The following is a 24,187-nucleotide window of genomic DNA, read 5'->3' on the forward strand; positions in this document are numbered from 1 at the left end:
GTGGCCTCCCCTCCTTCTTTCCCTCCTTTCCTCCTCCTCCCCTGCTGACACCTAGCTGGGAGGGCCCCTGGAGAGGGCAGCAGCAGACTCATGGCTGAGTAAGGAAGCTCTTATTCATCCTGAAAGTCCCTAAGGAGGGCCTGGGCAATCCTGGGGCATTCTTGCTTCCCACATGATTCTGGGATCTTGGTGCCCACTGGGTCCCCTCTTACTGGGCACCCCAGGTGCCTTCACACAGACTCCTTGGGCCTCAGTGACCCTTTGTGGGTCAGGAGCTCTAAAGGCAGGGATAAGGCTTTTCACCACTTCGTATACTCAAGCGTGGTGGGGGTGGAGGGAAGAACCCAGGACCCAGCGCCAGCCAGACAGGGGTCTCAGCTGTGCTTTTGCCGTGGGCTGGCTGTGCTGATGGACACACACCACTTTTTTGAATCTGTAGAATCACAGTGAGGATCAAGATTTCCAGATTCTCCTTTGCCTTTCCCGTGGCATTCCCTGACGGATGGGGTGTGGGTGTGGACATGGAGGATCTGGGCCACCAGCTGATGGATAATAACCCCCAGGCAGGGTCGTGCTGACCCTTCCCCCAACTCAGCATCCTGGGCACACTAGAGAAGCACTTGTGTTTCTTAGTTTATCCATCATATTCTCCTTTATTCATCTTTCTCCATCTTGGTCTCCATTGTCCCACCTTTGCTGTGGCCGTTCTCCCAAATCCTTTTTCCCTAGGTCCACAGTCCTCCCTCCCTCCCTATTGGGCAAGGCCTGGGTCTGAGAAAGGGGGATCCCTGGCCCCTAAGGGGCTTTTCTTCCACTTCCTTGGAGCCCCCCCCCCCCTTCAGAACTGCCATAGCTCCTGCCTCCCCTAACCCTGTCCCAATCTCTTCAGCCTGGACTAGAGCATGTGCACAGTACTTTCTGGAATTTTGGAAAAAGGAAGTGGGAAAATCTCCCTCCTCTCATCAGTACTGGGGTCAGAAGAGTTCTCAGTAAAACAGACTCCCTCCCTCTGAGAGGCCAGGAAGCATCACGAGAAAGCCGGACACACGTGCAGAAGGGCTGGGAGTGAGTCGTCTCCTCTGCCCCTCGCTGGGAGGCAGGAATAAGGTTTTGCGGGCAGTAGTCTTCAGGAGACACCCCGAGGATTCCACGGTAGAAGCCTCCTTCTGGGGGCCAGCCAGTGCCCCTACGCCTGCTGCTGAGACATCTGCCTTGCGGAGGAGCTCTGCTCAGCCTTAGTGGGCAAGTTTGGCTGCCTCGAGTTCCAGCCGGCGACACAGCTCCAGGCGTCCCCGTAGGCACGGTGGGGGGCTGAGGCGGCCCCAGCCAGTAGCTTCGATGGAAGGCCCCGCGTCCAGCGCCCGCAGCAAGCGAGGCAGGTCGCGCAGCAGACGGTAGCGCGGCAGGGCGCGCAGCGACGGTGGGATGTCACCCTTGACGCAGAGGCGACTGAAGTACGCAAGCAGCAGCAGCGGGCGCGGGGCGGCGCGGAGCAGAGTGCGCAGGGGCGCGGTGCGGGGCCCCGCGCGGCTCCACAGCAGTAGCACCGTGCCTCGCTCCCGCACCACGCGCGCCCGTGCCGCCCAGAGCCACGGCAGTGGGCCCACGCGTGCAACGCGCGTCCCCTCCCATAGGTCCACGATCACGTCGCGTCCGCCGCCCAGTGCGATCCGCAGCAGTTCAGCCAGCGCCCCCACCAGGCGCCGCTGCGCCTCTGAGTCCGCGGCGTGCAGGAGCAGCACCGGCCGCGCTCGGCCGGGGCCTGTGGGCAGGAGCCACGGATGAACAGGGTGGGGGCTAAGGGACAGCCCAGCCTTCTCCTCCCCGGCCTCGGGGCTACATCATAGGATGCCCCTCTCCTCCCCCACCCCCCGTTCCTTATCTGTGCTGGGGGTGGGTGCCCAGGGCAGCATTAGTCTGTAGGGAGCCTTGGGGCTAATTAGATAAAGGTGCCCCGGAAGGGGCGAGGGCCAGGGTGGGTGCCAGGCTTGGCAGGGGCCGCGCAGGCTGCATTTCTGTTCCACTCGCCGCTTGCCCAGCAGAGACTTGGTACAATGGGAACTTTGCCCTGTCTTAACCATTCCTGCCCACTAGGGAAGCTGAGGTTCACCTCTTTGGGTAGCAAAGAGCTGGGCGCAGCAGCAGGGACAAGGCTCTTGGGGAAGGTGAAGGGTGGGGGCAACTAGCCTAGGAGCTGGGAAGGTCTGCATCCACAGGTCACTTACGAGTGACTATACCTGACAGCAAGCGCCGGCAGGTGAGGACCAGGACAATCCCCAGCAGGGTGGTGAGGGCCAGCAGGGCCAGGACCAGGAGTCCCAGGCGTCTATGAGAGACTGAGTCAAGCCGGATGAGGACAAGGGCGCCTCAGTGCCCAACCCCCCTCCTACCGCTGCCCCAAGAACTCACCATCCGGACACAGGAGGTGCTTCCAGGCAAAGCGGACATCCGACCTCCACACCTGAGGGCACAGAGCACCCCCACCCATGAGCCAGGATAGCACTTCCTCCAGGGGAAGACGAATGAGGCTTGGGGATGGAGAGGAGGCTACATGCACAGGGAATGCCTCCAGCCCAGAACAGGTCAGGAGTCGCAGACTCAAAAGGAAACTCAAAGCTGGCCAGGGTGTGCACGACACGGGGACCTGGAGGGCAGGCCCTGGCTGAAGCAGACACTGCTGAGCTCCAGCCATTGTCACCAGGCCTACATGTGGACACAGAATACCAGGTTTTCTGATTTGTCAAGAAAATCCAGAAGTTGGCTTTTTAAAATATGACATTTCCCAATACTTAAACGGTGGCAACAAATTCCAATTTCAAACACCGTGCTGGCCAAAGCAAACATTTTTGCAGACTGGATTTGCCCAGTGTGCTACCTGTGGGGTAGATACTAGCGCAGTGTGTGCAGAGGGAGGGAGGGCAGGATTCCTTACCAGGACACAGCCTCCAGGCCGCAGGAAGGGAATGATGAGGTCTAGTGTGACGGGGCTTGAGCCCTGAGTCTGTCGGAATAAAGAACAAAATGACTGTTCCCACGGAGGCAAATCTGGCTCTGTCCAGCTTCTGAGCCTTTGCCCATGCTGTTCCTCCTTTCCACCACCCACCCTCCCCCAAATTCTCCCCAGGCTTAATGCCAAGTGCCACCCCTCCAAGAAGCCTTCCCTGATTTCATTCCCAGATCCCACTGATCATTCCCAGATCAGAATTGCTGCAAAAATACACAATGGTCATGCAGTCGGGCACTTTGTCAACAGACATATTCCGGGTGCCGACTCTACGCCAAGCCCTGAAGAAAAACGGCGGGCGCAGATGTTGTCTCTGTCCTCCAGCAGCGCACAGAACAGGGAGGCTAATGATATGCTGTCCCCCTCCTGTCCTGCACACCTGCAAGGGCAGCTTATCCATTGGAAAGAATGTAAGTTGTAGACTCAGGAGACCCCAGTTAATAAAGTCAGGCTTAACGGTTGCCTTGGTCGTTCCCAGCTGTGTGGTCTTTGCATGGAAATAGGTGACCTCCCTGCCTGAGCCTCACTTTCTTCATTTGTCTGTGAAGGGTAATGATCCTAGTTTTCTGGGTTATTGAGAGCGTCACATGGGTATATGCAGGTGAACCTCTTTATAACAGACAGGACAGTGTGTATTCGTCTAGTCATAGTAGCTATATTACACTGTGGACTCCCAGAGGCAGAGACTCAGTTACATACTTTTCTTGTATCTCCCAGGGCCAGAGACAGGGTAGGCATAGAATAGGCACTCGATAAATGCATACTGAATTGGGGAGAACTGATTGCCACCTGCCTACCTGCAGGATGTGGCTGTGCCCTACGTTCTGAGTTCTGGGTAGGGGGCTGATCAGAATCTCCACCCTTTGGGAACACCTTCTACCCCGTACCCCACCCTGTGCCAAATCCCATTCTCCAGTCAGCTGGAAGCAAGTGCTGAGGCAGTGGCTCTCAAGTCATGGCTGAACTCAGTGAACGTGGTCTTTTCCCAGCTCAGAGAAACAAATGAGTCCATGGATTTCTCTCCATTTCAGGTTTTCCCACAACTTTGTCTTAAATCTTCAGCATGACGTGGTCTTAAATCTTGGGCATTTGCTACCACCTGTCTGTTTGGGAGCCCTCGGAGCATACAAAACAAATAAGCAAGCTGCAAGTGAGCATTTAAGAAAGAACTGGGAAGAGCTAGTCATGCTTAGTCTGCCTGGGGCTGTGGTTTTGCAGATATATTTGTGGTTTTTATATCAGATACAGAGAAGAGAGTTTGCTAGTGAAACTGTTCTTAGTTCACATATCTGTCAGTAGTTTACAGTACTCTGCAAAGAGCACTTCAGCTTCCAGGGGCTCTTGTCTCCCAAGATTTTAGGTTGGGAGATAGTTCGAGAACCTCTGCCAGCTGCCTGGTGGAAGCAGGCAAAAGCACGGTGGTAGAGGACAGGTGGGTTGGGGAGAGCATCAGTATAAAATGTGGCAGCAGTTTGAGGGGGCAAGAGAACAGCTGGATGTGGAAGGGCAAGTGTTTTGCCTGTGTATCTCTGTAAGTTCAGAAACTGAAAGGGAAGACCCTGCCAGAGGAGCCAGCTGAACAAAGGCTGATCAAGTAAATCAATAACCAGTAAGTCAGGGATTTGCTTGCCGCCACCTGCTGTGCTCTGAGCAATAGACGTAGTGGGCGGCCAGGCCCTACCTGGCTGATGCTGTACACGGGGGGCGCCCAGCTGTCCTGCCTCAAGCCTGGGGGGCTCCAGGCAGCACTGAATGTGGCGTGCGTCCTCGTGAAGAAGTGAAGGATCAGCTGCTGGGCCTGGGTGTCCATGCTCACGTTCCAGGATGGGGCTGCCGGGGTGGGGAAAAGGGTGTCATGTGAGAGACCTTGCTTGGGGAGGTGATAAGAGCTGGGCCGCAGTTGACAGAAAGTTGGGGTGAGAGTTTGGCTTGGTCACAGTTGGGTGAGGGCAAAATCGTGGGAGGGGTTCCCACTGGGGTCACTTATTGGCTTACCAGTCTGGTGGGGACATTCAACGTGGCTGCTGTTTCTAAAAGAGAACTGAGAGATCCAAGAAAGGTAGGTCAGCAAGCTCCAGGCAGCATCCACATCCCTACCCACCCCCTCTTGCCCACGTCTGTACCTTGAAGCAGAGCTGGGGGTGCAAGTCCACTTTCTCCAAAACGTACCACTGTGGTGGGAGAAGGGGGTCAGTCAGGAGCAGGGCCCTGGGCCCACGCCCTGCCCACTCCGGTCCTGGGGAGGCCTGTCTCACCCCGTCTGACTCTTGAGCTGTGGCATTGGGGAGGTCTTCACAGAGGGTGTGCCAGCCCTGCTTCTGGCAGAGGGAGGCCTCCAGCTTCAGCGGGCAGCGGAGTGTCAGGGCCATGACCATCTGACTGTGCTGGCTGTGGTCAGTAAAGTGCACTGACTTCCAGAAGTCCGAGCCATCTGGGCAGCAGCAGGGCCAGAGAGTGAGGCCTGGAGAGACCTGAGCCCCGCTTTGCCCTCATTTTGCCACCCCCATCCCCAGGGCATCCGGAGGCCACATTTGTGAAGGCTCCCAGCAGTTACTGGCCTGCTAGGAACCCCCAAAATGAGCATGCCTTCTCCAGGGCTCCTTTATTACCGTTTCTATTTAGCAGTCTCCTCTCCTTCCTGCATCATTCTGGCTAGTGCTTTGTTGCTCCCCAAACTTGAAATCTTCGTATCTTTGCTTAGGTTCCTCTCAGAACCAGGAATGCCCTCCCTTTCTCTTCTCTCCTGTCTAAATCCTGCTCATTTTCTGAGTGCAGCTCAGGTGTCACCTCCTTTAAGAGACTTGCTCTTGCTCATGGCAGCCTGTACATGGCGTCTCGCTTTCCTGAGTTCATGCTGCACAGCCTACTCCTTACGTGCAACCCTGCCCTGGAATGCAGGCTGCTTTGTGCTATTCACTTGTCATGTTTGAGAGTCCTGTCTCTTCAGCTTGGGGACAAAAATATATGTACAGCACTTTAGACGTCAGCAACCACTTTGACATATCATATTGGATTCAGGCCTCATAAACAGTTGCAAAGTAAGGCAGGGCAAGTGTCATTATTTTACAGGTGAGAAAACAGGCTCAGAGGAAAGTAAGTGGCAGAGCTGGGATGTGAGTGAGCCCAGCTCCTCTGGTCCATCCTCAGGACATGACCTCCTTACATTCAATATTTCTGAAGCTCCCACAGTGCCTAGTATTGTGTTCAATACTCTGATTTATTGGCAGGCTGACCTGCAGACATTGCAGCCCTTTTCCCCCACGGAGTCCAGGGAAAGTACCTGCATGCCTTCTGGGGGCTTCCTCCAACACAAGTGTGAAGTAGGTGCGTGTGTGTGTGCATGTGTGTGTGTGTGTGTGTGTGTGTAAGAGACAGAGAGGGGCTGTGCATGCACAAGAGTGCATATGGGCAGCACTCACAGGCTTCCGGCCAGCTCTGGAAGGGACATTTTTTGCGCCTCACGGTGTCCTCTTGCAGGTAGGATGCCTGGGGGGACAGGGAGCAGGCAGGGAAGGTAGCGGAAGGGCTTTTCCTATATCGCTCAGACCTGGAACTCATTCCTGAGCCAGCAGGGCACTGAGGAGGGGAGCAATGCAGGGTGTGAGTAGTGGTGCTTGAGTCTCGGGGAGGAACGCCAGGGTCTGGTAGTGAGAACAGAAGTGAGGGGCTGAGTCCTTTTCTCCTTGGAAAGGAGAACCTATCTCCAGAAAGAGGCAGACTGTGAGACCACATTCTTCCACTTTTGGCTTCCCTGGCCTCCATTCTCCGTGGTTCCCAGGGCGTCTAGTGCCCTACCTGGGCTCCTCCCTCTGGGTTGCCCAAACGCCAGGTGGCAGGTCTCTGCCTGTATCCTCCCTTTAGTTTCCCCCTGGGAGATAAGGCCCCCTGCCTTTTCTGTCTATGCCACATAAGTCTTAATGCTAGACCTTCGGAATTAGGGAGAGGAGGACCGCTATGAAGGACTAGTGGGGACATGGCTTTGCAGACCATCTGGAACCTGGCAGTGGCTACGTGCCCCCACCGTGACTGATCAGAACCCACAGTGAGGGCAGCTGTCTATTCTGCCTCTGTAGGCCACGACCAGGTCTGGACCAATGCAAGCTAAGTCTGGGTAGAGCTGAGGTTAGAATTACCCCCAAAAATGTCCCATGTTCAGCAGGACACTGCCATCTCTGACCCAGAGTATGGCTCACAGTCAACCTGGCACCAGTCTTTCCAAGCACCCATTAACACCCAGTCCTTTTAAAACCTGTCTTCCTGAAAATGTGTCTCACCAATGGCGCTATCGGGGGCCCCAGGAATGGGGCCATGGACGATCCATGCCCTCTTCTCTGCTCACCTCTATGCATAGACATGGCAGAAGGAATTCATAAGGCAGGTCAGCAGTGTGGCCCCAAGACACAATTTTCTGTTGACAAAGCAGCAAAGGGAGAGAAGAAGAGATACCTGAGAAAGAGCACAGGCACCCTAGCCCAGGGCAGGAGGAAGCTGGGACCTTGGCCAACACCCTATTTTTCCTCTTGTATGAGACTGAATTCTTTCATCGAAAAATTTCCTCTTAAAGGGTCTCTGCTCTATACTCTGACCAGTTTCTCTCGGTGTCTCAACGTATGGAGTGGGGGAGGGAGGAGTCAGGGAAAGGAACATATATTTAATGAGCCCCAATGTATGCCAGGTAGGGTGCTGGGTGCTAAAGAAATAATTAAATGCCAGCATCACAGTGATGCCGGGAGGCATCATCACCATTCTATAAACGAAGAGAGCTGAGGGCCTCAGGGGTGCGCTATCAGTCCCTGCAAATGGTGCCAGCTGTTCACAAGGGCCTCTGTGACAACTGGAGGTTGAGGTGGGGTATCGGTCTGGCCTGGGAGAATGGGGATACCTCAATCTCTGAGGGGCAGCAACAAAGGTAGGGCAATGGAAGGGTACCAGGACAGATGTGACCACTGTTATTTTCTCAGGGAGAACAACTTCTTGAAGGAACTGAAACAGCTTCTTAATGAATGCAACCTGAATCTCACTGGTGGGCTTCTCGTTGCGGGTAAATACCATATTCATTTCTCTGCTAATCATGGTTGCTCCAGGTCTCTGTGGGCCCTTTCCTTGCCGCTCCCCCCTGTGTTTTCTGTCTAGTCCAAAGAGGTCTTCATGCTCAACACTTCAGACTTGTGGGTGCTGGAGAATTATCTTCCCTCTCTACCTCAGGCTCCCTTTATGTATAAGGGGTAGGCTGTTTTCCTCCAGCACTGAGAGATCCGGCTTTTTACAGGGCAATGGCACTCCATACCTGGACATCAAAGGGACTGCTCAGGTCTTCGCACTCTAGTGCCCACTGGTGACAAAGACGCACGCTGACCTCAGGGCCTGGGGGAACGCTCACTCGAATAGCCCGTGCCTCAGGCAGCAAGTCGAAGGAGAACTCGGGCCCTGGGGAGAAAGGGGGCTTGGTGGTCTTGTGTCTTGCCCTTAGCAAGGGCACTACGACTTGACTGTGCCCATCTCCAGTCACACCCCATGCCTACCTTTGTGCTTTTGTGAGCCCTGTCTTGGGAGCTCTTCCACTGCCCCTGGATCTGATGGTTGGGTCCTTTTAGAGCGTTGCCCCTTGTGAGAGCTGTCTAGGGAGGGGACGGAGATGTGATGGCCCTTCTCAGACAGGCAACAGCTACTCAGCAGCTTCCTCTGTGGGCAGAGAGCAAGGTTGGCCTTAGGCCAGGAATCAGGATCTCTAGCTTCTGTGTCTCCCTCTGGAACATGGGACACCACAGTCAAGTTGCTCGGCCTTTAGGCTTCAGTTTCCCTAACTGTGTAATGGACAGAACAGTCTACTTCATCTCCACACTTTCCATCTCTTTCATGTGGCTGGAGAACAAAATGAGAGGACAGAAAGCAAAGGGCTGGGGTGTAGGCCAGGGCTGGAACTGGAAAGTACCCGAGCAGACGCTGGCATCGTGTGTCTCCTACAGAAGTGGAACGTGTAAGACTTTCTGGATTTCTGCACCAGGCGGTGGAACCCGTCCCGCTGAGGGCCTGCGCAGGAAAGGAAGGACATATTTCATATCAGCCCTTCAGTGCCCCTCCCCTACCTGGAGATGTGCCCAATGTTGGACTGTAAGTCATTTTAGATCAAGGGGGGTAATGATATCAAGCCTCTTTTCTCCTGAAAGTTAAAATACAAACAAAAAAGGATTAGTTTCTTAAGTACCAAAAAGATATATATATATATACATGTATATATGTATATGTATATATATGTGTGTGTATGTATATATATTTTTGGTACTTAAGAAATTAATCCTTTTTTGATTGTATATATATATATATATACACATATATATATCTTCCTCTACTTAAGAAATATATATAAGTATATATACATATATATGAAGATGTTCATTGTCGCATTATTTATAACTGAAAAATTACAAACTGCCAATCCTTAAGCAGTGTATGGGCATTTAGTATGTATCGGGCACTGAGATAGGCAATGAAAATACAGCATTAACTAAGAACAATCTTACTTTACAAACAGAAGGTAATAATAGTAAATTCATAGAACTAAAACATTTTAATTCCAAGAATTGGTGCCAGATGAGAAGAGAAACACCTTCACAAAATGATACAAATGAACTCACTAAGAGCAGTCACGGTGTGCTATTTTAGGATGCCCCAAGTCTCTGTTGAGGTTGACAATGGGACAAACATGAGTTCTAGTATAATAAGTCCCACTTGCCTCAGCTGGGGGCCCCGCACCCCACCACTACCCAAATTTCCCTAATTCACAAAACCACTGAGATGGCCAAAGGGCTGCTTCTCATACCTGAAGGAACTGACACCAGGTGCAGGCACACACAGTAGGGGCAGTGCCAGAGCTGAGCACACCAAGGCTTTGGGGAGCTGGGGAGGGCCAACCAGGTACGGCAAGGAATATGGGCAGACCTTCCTGCGAAAGAGGAAAAGGAAATCAAGTGGTAGGGTCCAAGGAGGTCCCTCCTGCCTCAGACAAGTTGGACTTGAGGCTGAGCCACTTCCATCCTGCCCATGTGACCTGGGGCAGGGTATGGACCTTACTGAGCCTCAGCTGCCTCATTCATAAAGTAGAGCTATTGTCAAGATCAAGTAAGATAATGTGTGGGAAAGTATGTCATGTGGGAGCTGTCTGGGGACAGGACGGAGATGTGATGGCCCTTCTCAGACAGGCAACAGCTACTCAGCAGCTTCCTCTGTGGGCAGAGAGCAAGGTTGGCCTTAGGCCAGGAATCAGGATCTCTGGCTTCTGTGTCTCCCTCTAGAACGTGGGACACCACAGTCAAGTTGCTCGACCTTTAGGCTTCAGTTTCCCTAACTGTGTAATGGACAGAACAATCCACTCCATCTCCACACTGACAGGTAAGGGGGACTGCCTGGAGATTTACACATGTCTCTCATTTAATGCTCCCCACAGCTCAGGGTAGATGGTCTTCATTATACAATCATTTCTACTGCAGTGACAGACCCTTTGGAAACTGAAGATCAGAGGGGTTAAGTGTGCTGCCTGCAGCCACACATGGTAAGTGGTAGAGTTGTGATGCAAATCCAGTCTTGTCCTGATTCTACTTCCCAGGCTGGGAACCAAGAATTAGAATGGAAGGCTTGCTCCCCAGCCCATTAAGCTGCTCTTGGACTTGGATCTCCCCTGGACACATGCTTCTGGAACAAAGGGATGTGGGGAAGAAGAGCAGGGCAGGGAACGAGACTCACCAGCAAAACTGTCATCCTGAAGGTGCAGGGCCCAGTGGGGGGGAAAAAGGGAGAGAACTAGAATTAGTGGGAATTTCCATAAAGAGCGCTCTCCCTGGGATCTCTGCCTCTAAAATCACCTAATTCCAAGGCCCGGACGCTAATACCCCATTCACTGTGGCTCTTTCCTCCCCAGATCCACCTCACCAGGCCCTGAGCCCACCAGGACCTTGGCTGCTCCTTGGAGACTGTGTAAGAGCTCACAGTGAGGCTGCCACCAGAGCACAGGGACTTGGGCAGGTAGGAAAGGACAGACAGGAGAGTGGGCAGCTTTGCCGGCCTGTGCCAGGCAGGTGTCCCCACCCAGCAGCAAGCGGCACCTTACCATGTGGGAGGCCAGCAGACAGCGGGTGTTCCAGCAGGGCAGACAGGGGCAGCCAATCCCAGCGGGGGCAGAGAGCCCAATGAGCAGCAGGTGGAGAGACAGGAGCAGGGCTGCCAGAGTGGGGCTCCCCATGGGCTTCCGTCTAGTTAGGGCGCCCAGAACATGGCTGCACAGCCTAAAGGTGGGCAGCAAGTCTTTCTTTACAGTAGCAGGGAGTGCAGTGCCAGCAGGAGCCCTCGCCTCAGCCTGCCCTGCCCCGCCCAGCCCCAAAACTCCTCCTGAATCCTAACCAGCAGGCCAGGCCACATTCCTTCTCCTCCAGGCAGAGATACTTCAGGATGCTTGCCCCCAAGAAAACCCTACTCGCCCTAACTGCCTTCTGCTGGGGCAGAGAAATAACAGGAAAAAGGCCAGCACAGGGTTAGGGGTATGGTGGGCTGCACCCCTTTCTTAACCCCTCCTCCTCCTGCAACACCCTCTGGATCTGACCCGCCCATTAAGATGCTCTTAGACTTGGATCTCCCTGGGACACATGCTTCATCCCCTCACTTAAAGAATTAACAGAGCTATTAAGCACTACTCTGCACTGGGTGCCAGAGACACAGGGGATTGAGGGACCATTTCGAGTTGGGCAGAACAAAAAAGCACTATAGGACACACAAAAGCCTCCCCTGCCCCATATGCATCCTGGCTCCCCACCTGGCTCACTCTCGGGACTGCAGTCCAGCTCTCTATCCAGCCATTGGCTAGTTCCAGCTTTTCTGGGCAAAGGGCTCCATGCCAAAGGGGCCACCGGCTTCAAGGATCCGCTAATCAGCAGAGTCTGCTCAGGAAGCCCCAGAGCTCACAGCAGAGCCCGGGAGCTAAGGGAGTGGGCCCCACGCACTGACCTGGTTTCTTGTGGTTTCCGATGATGCTGACAACGCTCCAGTCTTTGTGGGGACCCTCCCCAACATCCCACAGCTTCCTCCTGCTCATGGAGCATTTGAGCTGCTTCAGCCCTCACCTTGGTGACACATACAGTGGAAAGAAAGTTGGGGGCACACCTAGCAGGTTAAGGCATCTTGAAATTGTTATTGACCCTCTGCATGTTTCAGTAGCCTTCTTTCGGCTAATTCTAGTTTCAAAGTCTTGAGGTCACTGTCGGAAGATCCCATCCTACCCATTATCCTAAAACTACCATCTAACTTGTGAGTTCCTTTTGAGAAAAGGGCCCTTTCTTATTGGGCTTCATCAATGCCTAGGGGTGGATGTCGTGAAACAGGTGCTGTGCAATTGAATAAACGTAAATTATGATACACTTCATCCAAGTATCAGTTTACCTGTTTCACATTTCACAAAGCACTTTGGTATTTGATTCTCCTAATCACCTTGTAAGACAGGTGGGAATTATTTTCATTTCATAAAGAGAAGTAAGGAGAAAGGAACATGATTTGGTCAAAGTCACGGTCTCTGGCTTAGGGAGTTCTACTTCTGCCAACCTCTCACAGTTCAATTCTCTTATGGTCTCTCCTCGAGCTGCTTCATCTCTCTCTGCTCCTGGGAACCCCAAAGAGTCTGCCTGACACAGTTCTGTCTTTTGGTCTCGGAGCCCATCACTGCAAACAAATGTGAAGGAAGGGCTCCATGCCAAAGGGGCCTCCGGCTTCAAGGATCCGCTAATCAGCAGAGTCTGCTCATTAGGAAGGAAGAAAAGGGTGGTCTGGCCATTCTAAAGATCCGTTAGGGAGTCTTCCCCCCCAAAATTGTTGCCTAACCCACAGTAGTTTAGATCGACATAGATAATGCATTTTCCAACGCTGAGAACATGACGTGAGAAACTCGATTCTGTTCTAGAATACTTCTCTTTTGACCCTTTATTATCTTCTGATCTCTCACAGTAAAAATATTTGATTCATTTCTCCCTAACCATGGCTAAGGTATGGTAGGAGAAGCAGAAAAATAAATGGAGACACATACAGACACACAAAAGAAAAAGTAGAAGGGGAAAGAAAGGAGCACAAAGAAAGGAAAAGAACAAAGACAAGAAAGAGAGAAGAGAGAAAAGGAGGTCTGCGTTGTATTTGTCTTGCTGGTTTACTTATTTATTGTAGAGCCTATTTCAAAAAGGATGTAAGGCAGAAAGCACAGTGAGTGAATTCCAGCACACCCTGGCAAAGGGGAGGGGATCAGATCAACATTTGCTAAACTACTCCGAGGCTCTGGTCCCTGTGCTCTGCCCACATTATCTCATCTTGTTAGTGCTAGTATCCTTGAGGTCAGTCTTATTAAAACATTTTACACACTAGGCAACACTGGGAAGATTTAGCAACTTGTCCAAACACGAAAATGAAGAGCTGGGACTCACCACCAGGGCTTTCAGGCTCTTGCTGCCAGGACACACTGCTTAGGAGAGCTGTGGGATGTCAGGTTTCCAGGCCCTGAGTCCACGGAAGTACTAGCATTAGCAGTGCGATGTTGTTGGGTTAACAATGTGGAGGAAGAAACTGGAATCGCTGGAAAGAACAAAGGAAAGTAGCTCTTTGTAATAGTTCATCAGTGGTCAGACTTCCAGAAGAGTAGGAATTGTTTGACAAGTGTCAACAAGGGAGGAGTAACTCTGTAGCTGGAATAGGAGGTGGCCAAGTGGAGTAAAAGCAACAGGTGTGTGGTAGGTAGGCCTTCAGCACTGAGGCCCTGTCTTGATGGAAGGTGGCTGAGGCCTGTCTCGCCTTGGGTTTGCCTGAATGAGCTGACCTACGCTCCACACTCCAATACCTTTACCTGGGGAACAAGCCAGGAGCTCAGGAGGTCTTGACAGGTCCCTGCACGTTCTCAGGTACAGAGGACACGGTGGGAGACCTTGGGCAGCTGTTTTTCTTGACAGAGCTTGACCCACGCATGGACTCTGGTCAGACCATGCAGCAGCCTCTGCAGGCTCTTCCTGTAATTGTCGATTCCTAAGGTCTGTTGGGGCAACTGTAACTGTTAGTGCGCCCTGGGCAGGAAGGGCCAACCAATTAGACCAATGTGCACTAAGAGTTACAAGTGTCCCTTCCTCACGTCTGCTCTTCCAGAAGGGATCCACCTCTAGAATTCTGAGGCAAGAATTTATGCCTAAGAGAAGGTGGAACTCCCATCTGGGAGCGGGAAGCCAACACTGCTCATCACGGGAAGCAATTGTGGTAGATATTAAGTACCTACTATGTGCTAGACTGTTCATTTACTTTATTTAACCCTCACAACCCTGGGAGGTATGATCCCCATGTGTCACACTAAAAACAGAGGCCCAAGTATCTTGCTCAAGGCAAAAGGTAGTAAAATTCCTGGCTAGAATTCCAACTGAAGTTGGTCTCACATCAGAAACTGTTCATTCCATGACACCACACTGCCTTTCTCAGGAATTAAATGCTTTCTAAGGGTCCCTCCATCGCCTACTCTCTAGTTCTGTAAATATCAGGAAATGATAACCATTCCTCAAAATTTACACAGGGTTACATAGTTCATAAAGCACTTCCACAATATTTCACCTCATTTGATCTTCAAAACAATCCTGTGAAATAGGCGGGTTGATCTAAGCCTTGATTTGGTAGGTGTGGTGGTAATTGAATCCGTCTTCTGATTGAAATGCAGTGCTCTTCCCGCTAAATCAAGATCCCTTTCAAAGAGAATCTTGTTTGCTTCAGGAAACACAACAACCCTAAGACAGGAAAAGATGGAAAAGCCCAGAAAAGCAGAATTCCAACAACCTAACAAGCAGAAAACTAAAATAACCGTAATGGCCTTTTTTTGGCATTGACAATAATTTTCATAATGGGTCTTCGAAAGCACTGCAAAACTGCAAAGTGCTATTCTAATAACCAAAGACATTTTTATTTGTTTTTATTAGGTTGGTGCAAAATTGCGGTTTAACAGGTTAAAAATAATTGCAAAAACCTCAATTACTTTTGCACTAACCTAATACTAATAATTATTTGGATCTCAATTTGACAATTAGCAACCTGTACTTGATACACATAATCCCATTACCCACATATTTCCATCTGCTGCTCTCTGCTCTCCAAATTCTACCCCTGCTTTAGTCTAGTTCTTTCCTCTGCGAAATACATTCTGATTTTAGTCTACGGTAGGATAAGTTCTGCATTCAATAAGTTCAGAGTGCACACTGTGTCAGATGCTGAGCAAAGGGTGAGGAAGACATGTAAACTAGTAATTCTGCCAATAAAAGAGGTAAAATAAAAATGCCCTGTGAATTCAAAGAAACAAGTCTCACTCCTTGAAGGAACCAGAAGACTCCAGAATTACCATATAAATTGGGTCTTGAAGGATAAGTAATAAAGGGGTAGGAAAGTAGAAAAGGGAAATTTTTAAGCAAAGGAAACTGGGAAAATGTGGAACCAACATGAAGATTCATAAGAGGTTCTGCTGAGATAGACAGTATGTGGTGAGAGAATTGGGGATATGCAGGACTGCTGCATTGAGACCACACTTTGGACATCTCACTGAGATTAAGGAATTTTGGTTGATCAAATAGTAACAGCACCTAGTAGGGACTTAACGAGGATGATCCCGAGCTGTGCTCTGTATACTCACTTGTGCACAGGGATGCAGGAAAAGGAATGAATATGGGGTTAAGTTTGGGACACACTGAGTTGGAGATGACAATCAGAACATGGAGAGGAAGAGGCTTTGCAGTTACAAGTACTGCCACCATGACTGAGTACACACCTAATGTTTACACAACAAAAGAGTGACTATGATTGCAGAGGGGTGAGATCTGCAGTTAAGAGATTTGGGCACGATCCAGAGACAATAAAGTCAAGTGGGTAAGAGCAAAGGGACACACAACTTTCATTTACTCTGTGTCAGACTTTTAGGTGTCAAAGGGTCTTTGGTTTACAGCGCTCTTTCCCACTTCTATTTTTAACGTATCTGCTTCATACCCTTAAGTACTGTGCTCATTAGTTATTTCACATTTATATCATGTTTCACCTAGATTGCACATTCCCTATATCCAGAGATACTTTAAAATGCTTTTGGATACTGTAATACAGTGCAGTAGTTCCCTCCCCCGCCATCTGCAGTTTCACTTTCTGTGGTTTCAGTTACCCACAGTCAACCATGGTCCAAAAATATTAAAAGGAAAATTCCAGAAATAAACCATTTATAAGTTTAAGTTGCACGCCATTTTGAATAATGTGATGAAATTGAGTGCTGAGACAACATTCACATAACTTTTATTACAGTATATTGTTATAATTATTCTATTTTATTGTTACTGTTGTTATTCTCTTACTGTGCCTAATTTATAAATTAAACTTTATCATAGGTATGTATAGGAAAAAACAGTATATATAAGGTTTAGCAGTATCCGCGGTTTCAGGCATCCACTGGGGGTCTTAGAACATATCCCCCACAGATAAGGGGGGACTGCTATATCAGGCACACAACTGACACTCTGTTAACAATGAATGATAAACATGAATACCAACCAAAAGAAGACTCCCATTAACTCAAGCTGGACTATTTTAGAGATGGAGAGATGAAATGTATGGCGCATCCTGCCCATCAGCTACAGAGTGGCAACCACGGCTTAACTTCCTACACCCAGTTCACTTCTCTATGGCCACTGCCAGGTTTCTCAGGAAGCTCCCACCTATCTCCTAGTGTCTAATGCCACTCAAGCAACGCATCATTCATTTTCTGTTAAAGCCCAAACACAAGGCATAGGGTGGACAGGGCAGTTATGACTTTATTGAGGTTTTTTAAATTAAAATGCTTCACAGTAGAAACCATAGCCTGCAGAGGAAGTAGCCTCCTAAGTGTTTCCTGCCCAATGACCCACAGATTGAAGTAGAATTTAGTTTCTTCGCTATTTCCTTCTGTCTCAGTGCCTAAGGGGTAATGGATGGAAGTGAAGAGAATGACCAAAAAGCGGCAAGGAAGAGGCTCGGTCTTAAAAGAAAAACACTGAAGGGCCTCAACTTCAACTAGCTGAAGTTTGTCTTACAGCTATTCATCACCCAGTTCCAGCCAATCAGGAATAAGTTAAATACAGTTTTGCCACCTCAGCTGATGACAACAGGTGGAGCTTTCCAGAACTTGGGCCTCAAATGCACTAGTTGCCAATATCACAGCTGTGAAAATCACCAAAGGAGATTTTAGGACAGCTCCTCTCCCGTCACACTCCGCTCGGTGGGAGGCCCAGGATTGGCCCCAGCAATCAGTCCATCCAGCAGGCTTCATTTACGCTTCTTCTCTTGTGTGCTGGTGAACCAAGAGTCTAGGAGCTTCTTGCTGTAGTATAACTGCCAGGCATGCACTTGGACCGCCAGCACCAACACCAGGTACATGACGGAGACAGCAGAAAAACCGAAGAGGAAGCGGTAGGCCTTGCCATGGCGGTAGAGCTGCTGGGCAGCAGGGAACATCTCCATGCTGCCATAAATGAGGGGGGCGATGGAAAAGAGCCCCATGCTGATCATGGAGAGCACCAGGTAGCTAATGTTGTTGCGGGGGAAGGAGAGGAGGCCCAAGAGTGAGGGCATGATGCTCAGCAAATATGGGTACTCCCACTGATAGGGCATGGCCACTTGATCATGTGACAAGAGCCTCAGGTGTCCCACGCTCATCTTGGCAACCAGCAACAGCCATAAGACCAGATGCACGTAGATCAGCTTCTTGATTTCATACTTGAGGGTCACACTGTGGGGCAGAGCAGAGAGAGAAGTGCCTTTCATTCAAAATTTTCTGACCACCAACTATATGTCAGGCAAGTATACTGGACAATGAGATAGAAATGTGAATAAAATATAGTTCCTACCTAGAGGCTGGGCACAAGGAACACAGGAAGAAAAATAATTAGAAAACAAACTGAAGAGCTCCAGTTAATATACGTTGCAAGGAACATGCAATTACAGGAAGCAGTAATCAATTCTGCTTGGGAAGCAATGTCTGAGAAGGCTATCTAGAGGAGGGTGATACTTGAGCAAGGCTCTGGGGGGCAGGTGGAGATGGGCATTCAAAGCAGAGGTAACTGCATGCAAGCAAGAAGGCTTGGATAGACATTTGTGTTCCAGGAGAGCCTATGGTTGGGTATGACAGGAATCTTAGAAGGGAGGGGAGAAGTGGGATATGAAGTTGCAAAGACTACAAAGTGTCAGTTTGAAGGCCAAAGAGTAACTCAGAGCAGTATTTAGAAAGTGACTTTGCACTGCCAAGAGTATAGCCTAGAAGAAGGAGGTATTGGCAGGGAGGAAACCAGCTCGCTGCTCAAAGGAGTATGCATTTCTTATTCTTCTAACTCTCACAGATCCTAAATGTGTCCTTTTCACAGCCCAGAGGGCAGTTTCTGCTCTAGGCAGGCACGAAAACACTTGCTTGGGTTGTAAGGTATCCTTAGGGAAGGATTTTTAATATAAGAGTAAAGTCAGGGTCCAAAGAGCTTGTCATTCTTTAAAAATCTGGCGAGAAAGATGCAAAAATCATTCTGGGATAGTTTAATGGATTTAAGGAAAGAAAACCTTTAAATTTTTATTTTTTATTTTTAAAATATTCATTATAGAAAGTGCGGAAAGGTAGGGGGAAAAATCAGTCACCTCTAGACTTCAAGATTCATTAAGGCAGGGACCTTTTCGTTTGTTTTGTTAATAAGCTTTTTTATTGAAGGTATAACAAGCCTACAAAGACCAGGTCTGCTTTTGCTCACTATCATATCCTCAGTGCCTAGCACAAAATGCATGATGGGTAGAAACTCAATAAATACTTATTTGTTGAATGAATAAACTAATGTAGAAATACTCCTTATGTGAGGGTGTTTATAAAACTCATTTTAGGTAGGGAAAGGCTGGCCTTTACGATGCACATTCCCCAAAAGAGTCCGAACTGGAACACTCACCATGCATTGGGCAGACTCGTATTATGTGCTGGATCTTTTGCTACGTCCTTTATACGAATTATTAGCTCACTAATTCTTCACCAACCCTAAAAGGTGCATTACTTTTTCCCATTTGCAGGTGAGGAAACTGAGGTTCAATTAAAAATTATGTCCCCGAGGTCACACAGCGGGGACAGCATCGCCGTGACTGGAGCCCAGGCGGTCTGGACCCCCTCAAGTCACAGGGAGGAGCAAGAGGCGGAGTCTATCGGAGCGACAGGGCTTCCCAGGATTGGGGACAGGCCCAGGGCCGTCCCAGGAGGAGGGAACCTGGCAGGTGAACAGGGACTGGCTGGAGAGTAAGAGCTTAAGGCCGGGGGTATGTGGGGCGGGGGACGTCGCTTCCCAGGCCCTGCAGGCTCCAACTGGGGAGAAGGCCTCTGAGCGCATCGCCTCAGTTCATACCTCATCTGGTAGTGCTTGGCGACGCGCTCCCGGTGCTGAAAGTCGCTGCCGTCTGTGCCGGCAGCTCGCGGGCCTGCCCGAGACGCCATTGGCCCAGTCACACGGACCCTCTGCCACCTGCAGATACTGTTCGCACCCCGTCAGCTCCGCCACCCCAACAGTCCTATAATATGAGAACTTCCGGCCTCTCTGTCTCTGGAGGACCGACTCTATGGTCATTGCCCCCCTACACGCATGCGCACGCTGACGCACGCGGTCTTTCTGTCGACCCGGACAGGGCCGCCCCTCCTCTAGTGGAACGCGCCGGAAATTAACCCCGCCCCGCCTCTTCCACCCCCAGCACTGGCATCTGTTTGCCTTCTACCTGTAGCGGATTCTCTCGCTTCTCGAGCACTTTCACTTTCTTAAATTCTAATATGAGTTTAAGACGCCGCTGTCCCCATTTCACAGATTGGCAGGGTTCTGTGACTTTCCCAAGAACATGTATCACACAGTCTCAAAGAATCGCGCCATGGATTACTTAAGCGATGCAAAGAGAATAGGGAAAGTTTGCAATGAAGAAACCTGGTGTGCACCCCTTCAACAAAGTAATCAAGGTTAACTTGACATGGGTGGCCTGATGGCTCAGTTGGTTAGAGCGTGAGCTCTCAACTACAAGGTTGCTGGTTCAATTCCTGCATGGGATGGTGGGCTGTGCCTCCTGCAACTAAAGATTGGAAACGACACTGGGCTTGGAGCCGAACTGCGCCCTCCACAACCAGATTGAAGGACAACTGACTTGGAGCTGATGGGCCCTGGAGAAACACACTGTTCCCCAATAGTCCCCAATTAAATATAAATGTGTATACACATTTCCTAGACTATCCATTAAAAAATAAAAAAAAGTTAACGACCACTAATTGATAGGTCGGCCGATTAAGAAATATACATGGTCAGGCGAATTAAGAAAATTTTTATTGTAAGAGCGAAAAATCTATCGGGCTGAGCAAAAGATGGCTATAGCCCGGGGCTGAATCTAGAGGAGATTGCAGCCCCGAGGGAGAGGGTTGCAGGGGCTATGCTGACAGGGTAGCATTGTTTGAAAGGAAAATGCTGACTGCCTGTAGTCAGTAGCTGTTTTGTGGCGTTTTCTGTTATCTCAAATTTGGCTCTGTCTCAGGTGCGGGCCAACAGACATTTTGTTTTCTTGCAGACATGGCTCTGTCTATAAGTCAATGTCTCTGAGACCTAACATTCAGAGACCTAACACTGATGACACCTCGTGCCTCCTGATACTCTGAGATGTTCCTGCCAAAGATACTTAACCTGGATCTAATCATGGAGAGATGACAGATAACTCAAATTGAGGGGCATTCTACAAAATAACTGGACTGTACTTTTTTAAAATGTCAGTGCCGTTAAAGAAAAATAAATTGTGTAGAGGCAGAAAGTTGAACGGTGGTTGCCAGGGCCTTGGGGAAAAGGGAAAGAGGAGTTGTTTAATGGGTACAGAGATGAAAAGGAAGACAAAAAAAGTTCGGGAGATGAATGTGGTGATGGTGGCACAAACTGTGAAAATACTTAATGTCACTAAACTTAAAAATGGTTACTTTACCTATGTAACTTTACTAACAATTGTCACCCCAATACACTTTCTTTTAAAATGGTTAATTTTATGTTATGTACATTTTACCACAATTTAAAAAATAAATACATAAAATTTAAAATTATCTGAAAAAAGCATCTTTTTGTTTACAGGTCATTTGAATTTCATTTCCCTGAACTGTGTTCATGTTCTTTGCCCACTTTTCTACTGTTGTTGGTCGTTTCAATTCATATACAGATAGAAGAGGGAGAAGACAGAAGAGAGGAGGGAGGGAGGGAGGGAGGGAGGGAGGGAGGGAGGGAGGGGAGATTGGCCTCTTGTCTATATTAGTTGCAATATATTTTTCCTATTTATTGCATGTCTTTTGACTTTACTCATGGTATTACAAGTTTAACATGCAGAATATTTTTTGTAATGTAGTTGAATGTATAATTTTTTCTTTTTTGGCTTCTCAATTTTGAGCAGTAGCCAGAGTCCTTCTCCACTCCAAGGTGTCTCAAATGATTTTCTGCACTTTTGAGTTAGAGAACCACGCTCAGACATCTGCCTCCCCCGGAATATGATCTTTTCTAAGAGGGATAAGAGCCAAATCATGTGTGTCCCCAGCAGCCCACTATGCCTGGCATAGTGTAAGAGCTCAAGAAATGCTTGTTGAATAAAAAAATTCCAACTGAGACAAAACTATCCACTTCTCCTAAACACCTGAAGAATCCTCAGGTTCATGAAGCCATTCTCCCTCCCACCCCCACCCCTACCCCTCCGACAGATATTCTCTGGCTTTGGCTTGTGGTTATCTTTGTCTTTATTGAGTCTGCGGCCCATGATGCACCAGGTGTTCTTCAGGGCAAGACTGCTTGTGAGTCATCCATTCGCCGATCATGGGACACCAAGCACATGATGAACATTCAATAAATGTTTGAGGCGTGAATGTCCAAGGGAGGGGCCGAAACTCTTTCCCCAGAACTTTCTCCCCGAAGTATTTGTTTATACGTACTTTTCTTCTGGGTCTTGGTCTGCCTTAAAGTTTAGTGATTTGTGTTCCTGTCTCTTCACCCTGCTCATTCCCTTCTCAAATCCTTTGCAGTGATGTTTCCTTTGCCTTGAATGTTTCTTCTCCTCCAGGACTTCAAAAGACTGGCGGTCAAGCCCAGGCAGAATGCTGTAAACTGAATGTTTGTGCCCCCACCCTCACCCCATAATACTTATGTTGAAACCTAATCCCCATTGTGATGGTATTTGGAGGTGGGGTTTTTGGGAGGTGATATTATGGAAGAGATTCCCTTGCCCCTCCACCATGAACCAGAAAGTGGACCCTCATCAGACACCAAATCTGCTGGCATATTGATCTTGGACTTGCCAGGTTCCAGAACTGTGAGAAATAAATGTCTCTTGTTTATAAGCCGCCAGACTACGGTATTCTGCTATAGCAGCCCAAATGGACTAACGCACTCCAGGACTTCAAAAGACTGCCTTCTCACCAGTCAGGATTTAGCTGAAAGCTCCCCTCCCCTCTCACTTTCCTAAACCCAAGGCCAATCTAGCTCTCCAATCATTTGCTATCATATCACTGTGTTTTGTTTTCTTCCCAGAACATCATTATCTGAAATTATTTTGTTTATTTGCATATTTGTTCATGGTAAGAGTTCCCCCTCCTTCAAGAATGTCAGTTCATTGAACTGTAAGACAAGGCTGTCTTGTTTCCTGCTGTATTCTCTGCCCCAGGAGGGCTGACACATGGTGACTAATAAATATTTGCTTAATGAATGCATGATGGTTGCTCGGGAGATCCTCCAGGGAAGGATTTAGATCTAAATAATAATGATGATGGTGATGATGATGATGATAGTAATAGTAACTATTTATTGAACCTGAAGAATGTACTAAGTTCTACAGCAAGTACATTTCGTGATTATCTCATTTAATCTTCATTCACCTATTTTTATCCCCATTTGTCAGATCCCACTGAAGCTTAGAGGAGTTACATCACACTAGTTTAGTGCTAGAGTGCTGGTTTTCAAAGTGGGGTCCCTAAGTAGCTGCAGCTTCAGGACCACGTAGGAATCTGTTAGAAATACACTTCCGTAGGTCTCACCCCAGGTATACTGAGTCAGAGCCTCTGGAGTGGAGCCCAGCAATCTGAACTTTAACAAGCTCGCTAGGTGATTCTGATGCACTAGTGTGAAAAACTCTCTGCTAACAGAAGGATGAGCTTGGACTCTTTTTACAAACCACATTAAAGAAAAAAAAAAAGGGCGGTCAGATGCCTCAGTCGGTTAGAGCTCAAGCTCTGAACAACAGGTTTGCCGGTTCAATTCCCACATGAGCCAGTGAGCTGCGCCCTCCACAACTAGATTGAAAACAATGAGCTGCCTCTGAGCTTCTGGAGGGGAGGCCAGATGGCTCAGTTGGTTAGAGTGGGAGCTCTTAACAACAAGGTTGCAGGTTCAATTCCCGCACGGGATGGTGGGCTGTGCCCCCTGTAACTAAAGATTGAAAACGGCAACTGGACTTGGAGCTGAGCTGTGCCCTCCACAGCTAGATTGAAGGACAATGACTTGAAGCTGCTGGGCCCTGGAGAAACACACTGTTCCCCAATATTCCCCAATAAAATTTATTTAAAAAAAACATTATTGAGATATGATTCACATATCATACAATTCTCGCACTCAAATGTCCAATTCAATTATTTTTAGTATGTTTACAGAGTTGTGCAACCATTGCCCAAAAAATTGTGATTAGATTAATGGATTACAACATTTTGTCTCATCTGAAGGAAAACCTGGACCCATTAGCACTCCCCATTCCTCTCCCACCCCCCAGCACCAGCCCTAAGCAATCACTAACTTATTTTCTGCCTTTATAGTTTTGCCTATTCTGGACATTTCCTACAAGTGGAATCATAAAAATATACATGTGATCTTTTGTGACTGGCTTCTTTCACTTTGCAGAATGTTTTCAAAGTTCATTCTTGTAGTAGCATGTACCTTTTTATTGACAAATAGCATTCAATTTATGGTTATACCACATTTTTTTATCCATTCATCAATCGATGAACATTTGGGTTGTTTCTATCTTTTGGCTATTATTATTATTGCTACGGACATTTGTGTATAAGTTTTTGTGTGGACGTATGTTTTTATCTCTCTTGAAGATCTACCTATCTTTCTATCTATC

General features: G+C 48.8%; 2 protein-coding genes across 8 annotated transcripts; both read right to left on the reverse strand.

Annotated features, from left to right (window-relative positions):
* Positions 1 to 83: 83 nt before the first annotated feature.
* Positions 84 to 16,158, reverse strand: IL17RE (interleukin 17 receptor E). Of its 7 annotated transcripts, none has more exons than XM_019748341.3 (19): positions 14,618 to 16,158; positions 13,456 to 13,603; positions 11,999 to 12,114; positions 11,109 to 11,283; positions 10,745 to 10,760; positions 9,825 to 9,947; positions 8,937 to 9,034; positions 8,527 to 8,686; positions 8,292 to 8,431; positions 7,344 to 7,412; positions 6,424 to 6,490; positions 5,260 to 5,435; positions 5,128 to 5,175; positions 5,000 to 5,045; positions 4,686 to 4,834; positions 2,933 to 3,001; positions 2,410 to 2,461; positions 2,238 to 2,336; positions 84 to 1,762 (listed from the first exon to the last, which is right to left on the reverse strand). In XM_019748341.3, exons 3-19 carry the CDS (start codon positions 12,091 to 12,093, stop codon positions 1,236 to 1,238), a joined length of 2,109 nt encoding a protein of 702 aa, XP_019603900.3. In that variant the 5' UTR covers positions 12,094 to 12,114; positions 13,456 to 13,603; positions 14,618 to 16,158; the 3' UTR covers positions 84 to 1,235. The 7 variants fall into 7 exon arrangements, with proteins under 7 accessions (XP_019603900.3, XP_019603896.3, XP_019603895.3 ...); XM_019748337.3 differs by having other exon boundaries at positions 2,226 to 2,336; XM_019748336.3 differs by having other exon boundaries at positions 6,424 to 6,580.
* A 149-nt stretch (positions 16,159 to 16,307) lies between these two features.
* Positions 16,308 to 19,615, reverse strand: JAGN1 (jagunal vesicle mediated transporter 1). The gene is made up of 2 exons (XM_019748233.3): positions 19,429 to 19,615; positions 16,308 to 17,792 (listed from the first exon to the last, which is right to left on the reverse strand). The coding sequence occupies exons 1-2, from the start codon at positions 19,515 to 19,517 to the stop codon at positions 17,330 to 17,332; spliced, it is 552 nt and encodes a 183-aa protein (XP_019603792.1). The 5' UTR covers positions 19,518 to 19,615; the 3' UTR covers positions 16,308 to 17,329.
* Positions 19,616 to 24,187: the final 4,572 nt, after the last annotated feature.

The sequence above is a fragment of the Rhinolophus sinicus genome, chromosome 5 (genome assembly GCF_057876585.1).
Source record: "Rhinolophus sinicus isolate RSI-liver-muscle chromosome 5, RSI-T2T, whole genome shotgun sequence".
NCBI lineage: Eukaryota > Metazoa > Chordata > Mammalia > Chiroptera > Rhinolophidae > Rhinolophus > Rhinolophus sinicus.